This window comes from Mustela erminea, chromosome 2, assembly GCF_009829155.1.
Source record: "Mustela erminea isolate mMusErm1 chromosome 2, mMusErm1.Pri, whole genome shotgun sequence".
Lineage (NCBI taxonomy): Eukaryota > Metazoa > Chordata > Mammalia > Carnivora > Mustelidae > Mustela > Mustela erminea.
The window spans coordinates 3,678,945-3,688,705 of record NC_045615.1 but is presented as its reverse complement, the minus strand read 5'-3'; the positions used below and the strand labels follow the sequence as shown (position 1 = coordinate 3,688,705).

The following is a 9,761-nucleotide window of genomic DNA, read 5'->3' as shown; positions in this document are numbered from 1 at the left end:
GGGGCAGTGGTTATTGGGGCTGGAAAGGACCGAGCAGGTAAGATGAACGTTTCGAGTTCCACTCTCCCGAGGGGGCGCTCCCAGTGCGCTGTAGCGGTAGAGGAGGAGAAGGGGTGATGCCGAGGCCCGGGCTGTTTACCGCAGCGTCCCCGTCCGGGGGCCGGGGGCGTGGAATGTCCTGGAGGTGACTTGCGGAGAGCGAGACCCGGGCGAGCCGAGAGCAAGAAAAGCTGAGAGCAGTACGTTTGCTCCGTCCGGGCTGCGCGGCGAACACAGGCGAGGACAGGCGAGGCAGAAGGACAGCCTCTCTCCCCACCGCCGTTGGGCAGGAGCCGTTGTCACACCTCAGTCCAGGTTTGCTTTGGGTGGGAGGGAGCCTGAGCCCAAGCCGCCCTTTCCCTAAGGCAGACTCGAGTCTGCACGAACTGCCAGGGGTCAGAAAGACTGTTTGTGCCCCAGATCGCTAACAAACCAGGAAAGGAGAAAAAAGCTGGAACCCGAAAGCAGCATTTGAACTCAGGACTCAGGGCTTTTGATGCCACGACCCTCTCAAGGTGTCCTCCCCAACACCCACCCCCCAACGTCCTAGAGCTGATAGTCCACCTTCCACCCTAGAATAACGTGCTGGCTGGTGGTCTACGCTTGATGTCTTTATCCCAGGTCTCCCCCAGCCCTAGCTTGCGAGGACACCACTGAGCAAAGCTGCTGCAGCCGAGCGGGCGGTGGAATGTTGTGAACATGAAAATGTTCTAAATTCACCCACTTTCGAGTGTCTGGGAAGTCCTAGTAAACAGCTGCAGAGAGGAGGATGCGATCATACTATTTTTCTAGGAAGTCGTGGGATATGTTTCATGAGCATTAAAACATTTGATTCATCAATATTTGTTCTAGGTATTTATCCTGAGATCATCCAAAGCGTTGACAAAGTTGAAGGCACGAAGTCGTTCTCTAAAGCTTTATTGAATTACAGAAAAAAAATAGGTACAGTCTAAAACTATAAGCACAGTCTATTTTGAATTGTCCGTAACATGGACTATTATATTGTAATTTTAAAACATATTCGTAAAAAACTCTTTAATGAAGTCCGGGACACACTTATGATGTAAATTTAAAATATACAAATTCGCATATAGCCTACGCAAAGATATAGAAAGAAGGAAGTAGGTCACCTCTGGATGACTCTTGTTTTCTTTTCAACTTTTCTTATTTTTTCCCCCAAAAGGTGAATAATAACTTTTATAATCAGAAAAAAAATTAAAGAAACATATGTGTTATCACAAGATTTCAAGGTCTTTGGGAGGTAAAGCCCTATCTCCTTCAGACAAAAAGTTGGGGGGTGTACTATTTCCGCAAAACCAAATTCCTGGTGCGCCCTGCTGTTGGAGAGCTGGGCCACCTCAGAGCAGCTTAACCTCTCTGATGGTGACTCCTCACTGAAGAAGACAAGAAGGAAGAAAGGAAGAAGGGGAGGAAGGAGAAACTGGGAACACTTGGGGTATCGCTTTGATGTAAAGACTAAATGAAATGATGTATAAGAAATCATTAGTTGGTTGTGCTGCAATTTTGTGAGAAATTTTGTGCCCATAGCCTAGGGAGATGAGTTAGACTCATCTGGATTTTCAGGTAGTAATAAAGCCCAGACCATTCTTGTAATATTGAATTCTCTCAAGATCTATTTAAGAAATAGTTGGTCTGAAATCCCAAAGAGGAACTCTAGTGAGATCTCATTTTGATTAAAAGATATTTTTAAACTCCTTAGAGTCTGTGCTAAGACTGCCGACCTCAAATCATGTTTTCTTAATTGAACCAAGGTAGCATGAGCAATAGCAGTGGACGGCCATTGATGGTCTCATACACATTATCTCCGTTCTCACAATCATCCTATGATGGGCTTATTCTTATCTCCATTTTAAAATTAAACCTAAGTTGACAGAGGTAAACTTTGGCAGAATCCCACGGTTGATGTGTTCCAGAGCAAGGGCTAGACATTTTGACTCCACCCCTACATTCATAGCCACTGTACACAGTTTCTCCCTCTCTCGCTCTCTTTTTAAAGATTTTATTTATTTATTTGACAGAGAGAGAGCCAGAGCACAAGCAGGGGAGCAGGGAGATGAAAAAGGGAGAGGGAAGGAGAAGCAGGCTCCCTGCTGAGCAGGGAGCCCCAAGCCAGCTGGACCCTAGGACCTGAGATCACATTTGGAGCCAAAGGCTGATGCTTAGCCCACTGACCCACCAAGGCGCCCCCCCCCCCGCACTCTCTCTTCACTGGGTGCCAGCCTTGTGAGAGGAGGTTTTCTGAAGATCTAATGCTGGTCAAAACTTCCCACCCCTTGGGGGTGGGGGAAAGGGGACACGAGGACACACGCATGTTCACTGAAAACAATCAACGTTAGGGAAAATAAAGAGGGAGAGAAGGAACTGGGGGACAAGAAGGGCAAGGTGAGTCCCTATCTGGCACCTTCCAGAGGGCTGGGGTTATTACCTTTCCACATCCACCTGTGGAGCTGGCAAAGAGGCGCCCCCCACCCAGTATAGCTTCCTAGCCCTTTCTTCACCCCCCAAGCTGAGAAGCTCCTCCTATGAAATGGCTGATCTGGAATCCCCAGACCCAGATTCTGCTCTAAGTGAGACGTTTCCCGCTCAATATAGACATGGACGGGTGAAGACTAGCTTGTCCGCCACCCAGCCTCGGCAGCCTGGATCCGGCTCCCCGCCGAATGGCCCCCACCCTGCGCCCACTAAGACTCCAGCGTGTTCCTTCAATCCCACAGGTGCCCAGCTGTCTCCACCTCAGTTTTCCTCGGTGAAAGATTGGAGAATTGAGTTAACGCTGGGCCCGATGGGTAGGCTGGGTTGTAGAGCAAGAGTTCCACCCCCCCAAGCCCTTATGTCCTCTAGGAGAGCCCCCTTGGACAGGGGATTGTTCTCGGCGGCTCCGGCCTGAACCGTGTTCACCTGGAGACGGGCAGCGCGCAGCACTCTCTCCCGTTTCCCCTGCTTTTGAGAGCCGTCAACACAAACCAAATCTTTCCGAGGGTGGCTGGGGGTTGGAGTGGAATTAGTAGGGTGAGGGAAGAAAGCTCCTGGGGGAGGAAGGTGCGGGTTTGCACGTGGTTTCTGCCCGGACCAATGAGAGCGATCTTGTCACTTGGCCTCGGTCACCCCGTCGGCAGGGATGGCCCAGAGAAAGGCGCAGTGCTGGATACTGGGCGTCTGCCCCAGACCTCGGGTCTGCAGTGCCTGCAGCGCCAAGACGGGGCGCTCCGGGTGCTGGGCTCCTGGGGGACCAGGGCCACCCCATCCCCGCCTCCTCCGCCTTTGGAATGCTGCTGAACCCTGTCACCTCCACCCCCTTCTCGGTCAATGACATCCTCAGGCTGGAGCGAGAGCAGATTGATTCCGAGTCCTTGCAACTCCGGGGGACACGGAAGATCCCTGAAAGCTTTCAGTGTCTGCAATTTGTTCCAGAACCGCGAAAGGCAGAGGTTCCCAGCACCTGCAGGGCCGGCTGCGGCGACAGCGGCAGAAGGCAGGACGAGTCGGGGTCTCCTGGTGGTCCCTGTGAGACAGTCACGGACATGGACGCAGAACGGGTCGGGGAGCCAGGTGAGTACGTGTGCTCAGGTCTTGGCTCCTACCAGGAGATCATGGCTTTGGGGGCATCATCACTACCAGCTGACGCGTGCGGGTGACACGCATCTCTGGGTCTTTCCTGCTCTAAAGGCCTAGCCCCATTTTCTCTTATTAGAGGATTCCAAATGGCAGATCTCTCAGCCCCCTCTTCCCATCTCCTCCAGACACCCAGTGTGCTTCCTGCATCCCTAACAAAATAAGTCCCGCATCTTAGGCGTTCATAATTTCCACAGCCTGTCCTCTGATTCCCAAAAACACATCATGCCCTCTCGCAGCCAGCCACACTTCCCAGAAACTCCAGCTCCTCTTTCTTACAGCGAAGCCCTCTGCAGTATCTTAGCTGTGCTCCACCACCACCAGACTTCCCTGCCAACGTCCGCGTCTCTCTACCCTAAAGCATCTGCCAGAAGTGTAGCCATCACATTAGCTGACCGCCGGGGAGTGGAAACTCGACTGGCTCTGGGGTCAATCGCAGCCCTTTCTTGGGGCTTGCTAAGTGGCCTGGCCAGCTCAGTCAATCCTCCGCCCGGACTCCTGGTCCGGACAATGAGAGTGGCGACCAGATCAGTTAGCATCTGAGTCCCTAGGCCTGGACGGCCAATCCTCCGTACCTGGGAGCATAGAAGGGGAGCTCCGGTTTCACTGCTCTGGGAAAGGACTCTGTGGAGTCTGGGCGCCCGCTCTCCGAAAGCACAACCCCAGGGGTGCGGACAGCGAGCTCCCGGCCCCTGCGTCCCTCCGCAGGAAGGGAAGGAGCAGTCAGTGAGTTGTGTTGTCTTGTGTCCTGCGACCCAGGAAACTTCCGCAGAAGAGTCTCAACATTCGGAGGGATGAAAAAGCCTCTCTACCTCTGGACAAACCTTTGCACCTTGGTCTACAGTTTCCTGGTGCCTGTCGGGGAGCCCCAGGGAGGCCTCGAAGATCAGCCTTCCCCTGCCGGGCTGTGCCACCGCCCATCCATTCAAGGCGCAACGAATAAGTAAAGGGGTTAGTTTGCAGTTGTTCCTCGACTAGTAGTCTCCTTATTCATCAGCTGCAGGAGCCTGGAGAACATTGGACTTTGCTGTGTTTGCAGAGAAGTCTGGGGGTGTTCTGCCATGGACTGTAAACACTAATGCCTTCGGAGATGCTCAACCAGCTCCGCATTCACTCTGGCCTTGCTGAGAAAGGGTCACAGTCCTGCTGTCACCTAGCAGCTGAAGGCTCACACAGCGCCTTCCTCTTCTGGCAAACTTTGAGCAGCATCTCTTAAGCGGCTGCCCGCCCTGGACACCCAGAAGGGACCCACGTCCAGCTCCAGGAACCAAGCCCAGGGCCACCGCAATGATCGAACCTTCCTGGTAAGCAATCCACTCATCTGTTCCCAGCGAAACCACCTTGCTTTCAAGGACACAGGGCGAGAGGGCCTCCAGACAGTGACCAAGAGGGTGCCCCGCAGCCCCATGGCCTGCCTGGCCAGCGACTCTCAAGTGGGGTCCTGCTAGTTCCAAAGAGTTGCTGAAAGTCAGCTGTAACTTTTCCATTTGTTAAGAATAAAACCCCAGTGCATATTTTTCTTCTTTAAAGGACGAGATGGCCTCAGTTTCTCTGAGCACTGGCTTGTCTGAAGAAAGTTTTCATTTCCTCAAACTTCAAATACCAAAGAGTCCCATCTCCTGCTCATAGGAAATTGTGCCACTGGGGTTGGGGATTTGAAGTCGGGTTCCAACCCGCACCTTCTCTAATTAGGTGCTTCGCCTGGCCATGAACTTATTACAGTCACTCCACGTTCCTGGTTTCTCCTGGCATGCCTTCCCATGAAAACTCAGCGTTTCCTCTCTACCCATCCTTGGGTTAAAACACAGCTTAGCCAAGACAGAAGAGAGGTGGGAAGAAGGCAAGGAAAGGCTGTATTTCAGTGGGCTTCAGACACAGCCATGGCGGGGTGACTGGGTAGGACACCACCCCAGGGAAGAGGAAGTCAGAGCGAAACCTGCTTACCACAGACAACCCAAAGGAGAAAGAGGCCGCTTCTTAAAAAGCGAAATGTGGATCTAAACTTTGTATATGCCTCCAAGGGACACTCCGTTTCCGAGCCAAGAATTAGGAGTCAGAAAAATATTTCGTTCACCTTTATTTTATTTTGCTAATTTACAGAGCATAACATCCAAGAAAGATGGGACGGGTCCCTGGTGCCAGTGCACTTGACAACCAAAAAGACAAGGGTGTGTGCAAAGGTGCGGTGAAGGTGGAAGATACTCAGGACACCCACCCCTGAGCTTGGACGGGACACCCGGTGATGGGTGGGGGACCACCACAGATAACCAGGCAGACAGGAACCCACGGGCAAGCGCGTCGCCAAGTTTTAGCGCTTTCTCTTTCTCTCTATCTCGATCTCTCGCCCTTTCTACACCCCTTCTTTCCACCAAGGGCAGTCCAAAGTCAATTTCCATCTAATAGTCCCCCACATTTGCACTCGGTCCTTGCGGCAAAAGCTCTCCCAAACTCGACCACACTTTAGAATCGAATTACAGCGAATCACCCCCACCCCACCTATACATATACATTCTAAGAAGAAAATGGAGTTGTCTTAGATCAGCTACCTTTTGGGAAAGGGCCGCACACCGAAGACCCTAGAATGTCAAAATTTAAGTATGTGCCTGCAGGGACAATCGTGACAGGGCTTGGGGGAAAGGAACATACAGACCCTCCTGGGACGGGGGAAGAGGGGGTGTTAGCAGAGGGGACCGAAGGGGACGCGACATGAAGGCTACCAGGGAGAGGGTAGCCCCCGAAAAACAACGCAACACTTGCTCAGGTAAGCCTGAGGCTGGGCGCTGACGCTGTTCCTTCCTGTGCTTTTAGAGCCGGGCCTCAGCGCAGCCCCGCCTCTCCACAGAGGGACCAGGGGTCCGGAGCGCTGCGTTGGCGACGTTGGCATCGGCACGCGCGGGAACAGCACGGAGCAGCCCAAGGCGCGGCAGCGGCGGAAGCCGCGCGTGCTTTTTTCGCAGGCGCAGGTTCTGGCGCTGGAGCGGCGCTTCAAGCAGCAGCGGTACCTGTCCGCGCCCGAGCGCGAGCACCTGGCCGGCGCGCTGCAGCTCACACCTACGCAGGTCAAGATCTGGTTCCAGAACCGGCGCTACAAGTGCAAGAGACAGCGCCAGGACAAGTCCCTAGAACTGGCGGGCCACCCCTTAGCGCCACGCCGGGTGGCGGTGCCCGTGCTTGTGCGGGATGGCAAGCCCTGCCTGGGTCCCGGCGCGCCGGCCTTTTCCGGCCCTTACAGCGCGGCCGCGGCGCCCTATTCCTGTTACGGCGGCTACGCGGGCACTCCTTTCGGGGCCGGCTATGGTGGTGGCTACGCGGGTGCGTCCCCGGGTCCCGTGGCGCCCGCACCTCTGGCCCGCGCCGGCTTCGCTGTGGGTGGCCCCAGCGCCAGCCCGCAGAGCCCTCTGCCCGCCCCGCTGCAGGGTGTCAGGGCCTGGTGAGGCGCCTGGGCTCCGTCAGCCCACCGTGTCCTGGGGCTCCGTCCCCCCCGCCTCTCCGCATACCGGCGAGCGACGGCGGAGGGAATAGGCGACCCGATGGTACTTCTCCCTGAGCTATCCCTGAACTTCGAATTGCCCCCAACAGACCATCCCGCTGAGGCACTGGGGACATTTCTCTCTCCAGGACCTAAAGTGCGCGGGGCAGCAGTGGGAGGAAGGAAAGTCTGTAGGATGGTTGGCAGTTTCGGGTATCGGAGCAATAGCGAGGCTGGTGACTGTCGGGCCTCAAACCCAGGGTTTGCTAATAGACTCTTTAATTTGTGTGCAGCAGCCCGGGGGCCTGGCCCGGAGGAGGGGGGCTGTGAGTGGGGGTGGCGTGCCCTAGAGGCCCACGATCCTCCATTAGAGGCTAGAGTTTGGGGAATGAATGTAAAAAGTAGCGGAGTGAAGTGTGGGAACTCGAGTGAGGAGCGGGCGTCGGGGGTTGGGGAGAGGATCCAGGAGGTCTGGGACAGAGACTATTGTGTGAGCCAAGCCCTCCTGGGAGAGTAAACCGCCCCTCCCTCTTCGTCTCCCCCTTTCCCCCCTTCCTCCCCTTTCCTCTCTCTCTCCCGCATCCCCCTCTCCCCACCCCCCCACCCCCCCCCCGGGGGCGCCGGGCTGCTCCCCGAGGACTCCGCCTTCATTCTCCCGGGACGCGGTTGCTCTCTGGGAAGGTATACTGTACATTCTGGTTCTCCCCTTCAAGGTCACTGCATTTTATCCCGTGTACACACCTCAGCACCTTGAGTAAATATCCTACATATATTTGTGTGTGTCCATGTGTGTAGGCCACTATAATCTCTCCACCTCTACTTACCTCCTACGCGACCGCGAATTAAAATAAAAAATGAAGCCCAGAAGTTCTGACTCGTCGGGACATATCCGAGTCCCTGGGGAAATGAAATGGCTGGAGCCCTGGAGATCCGATAGCTGATTTCTTCTCTCACAGCCCCCTCTCCCTCTGCAGGGTTTCTTCCAAAACATAATCCTTGTCTTAATTGCGCATAAGGAAAGGAGGCCGCCCTATGTCCATATGTCAAACACCAGGGGAAGGAAGCCTGAATTTTAGGGGAAATTATGACTTCCCTCCCCAAATATGTTTGAAGTTATGCAAATTGAAGACTGAAAACAAGCTCATTTTATTAAGGGAAACAAGGGATCAAATACATTTGTCTTTGGCAGGCACTAGTAGGGAAACCAGACTCCTTTTTTCTCCTGGACAATATTTTTAGATGATGAAAACCTGGTTCTTTACCCCTTCACCACTAACTCACCAAAAGGTAAATTCTATTTAATAAATTTGAATATTTAATCAAAATGTACTCGTCCCACATTTGCTCATTTCTGAATATGTCCTGGTTGTTTTCACCAATGTGGGAAAACAGACTCCTTGGTTCTTTGTTAACTACACCTGACTATGGAAAGCTTTCATCTCTTAAATTTTATGTGCTTAAGCTAAAAACAAGAGTACCATTCTTCTTCTTTACTACCATTTCCTTACATTTCCTCTCTTTTTCATTCTCATCCTTTTCTCTATTATTTCTCTACTTTTGCTGTTAATAAAAATACGGTTAGAAATACCCCTACAGTGTCTTGCAATTATAGTTAGTGTTGTGCTCCTGAGGTTGAAAAGGGCAGTATGTAGACTTTATTATTTTTTTTAAAAGATTTTATTTATTTATTTGACAGAGAGAGAGAGAGACCGTGAGAGAGGGAACACAAGCAGGGGAAGTGGGAGAGGGAGAAGCAGGCTTCCCGCGGAGCAGGGAGCCTGATGCCGGCTCAATCCCAGGACCCTGGGATCATGACCTGAGCCGAAGGTGACTGAGCCACCCAGGCACTCCAGTATGTAGACTTTAAATCTGGAACTGTCAATAAATATTCCTTAGTCAATTAAGATAAGATTTAAAAAAAATAATAAGGGTTATAGTTAAAATCTCCATCATGAGGAAAAGACCATCCCTCTTTCGCTTTGAGATGGCATTCCCCCTTTTTTTTTTTAAAGATTTTATTTATTTGTGAGAAGAGAGTGAGCAAGTGAGAGAGAAAGTACAAGCTGGAAGAGGGGCAGAGAGAGGGAGAAGCAGGATCCCCGCTGAGCCGGGAGCCAGATGCGGGACTCACAATTCCAAGACCCTGGGATCATGGTTTGAGCAAAGGCTTAAGGACTGAGCCACCCAGGCACCCTGGTGTGTGTGTGGGGGGGTATTCCTTACAAGAGGAAAGTGTCTGTGACCACCAGGCTTACATTTATGACAGGTGACTGACTCTATGTTCAGTGCTTCTACCAAGTAACCATCTGCCTAGCTCTCAGTTGTTAAGTGAGTTGTGTTACATTTTTCCAAGATCAGATTTTTTTAAAAGATTTTATTTATTGATTTATTTGACAGAGACAGAAACAGGGAGAGAGGGAATACCAGCAAGGGGAGAGGGAAAGGGAGAAGCAGGCTCCGCACCAAGCAGGGGGCCCGATGTGGGGCTCGATCCCAGGACCCCAGGATTATGACCCAAGGGGAAGGCAGAGGGTTAACCGACTGAGCCACCCAGGAGCCCCAGATTCTTTTTTTTTTTTTAAGATTTTATTTTTATTTATTTGACAGAGAGACACAGCGA

The 9,761-nt window shown here is 52.5% G+C and overlaps 1 protein-coding gene across 1 annotated transcript; it reads left to right on the top strand.

Moving 5' to 3' along the window:
• The first annotated feature begins 3,208 nt into the window (after nucleotides 1–3,208).
• Nucleotides 3,209–7,658, top strand: NKX2-6 (NK2 homeobox 6). The gene is made up of 2 exons (XM_032330705.1): nucleotides 3,209–3,609; nucleotides 6,481–7,658. The coding sequence occupies exons 1-2, from the start codon at nucleotides 3,327–3,329 to the stop codon at nucleotides 7,104–7,106; spliced, it is 909 nt and encodes a 302-aa protein (XP_032186596.1). The 5' UTR covers nucleotides 3,209–3,326; the 3' UTR covers nucleotides 7,107–7,658.
• Nucleotides 7,659–9,761: the final 2,103 nt, after the last annotated feature.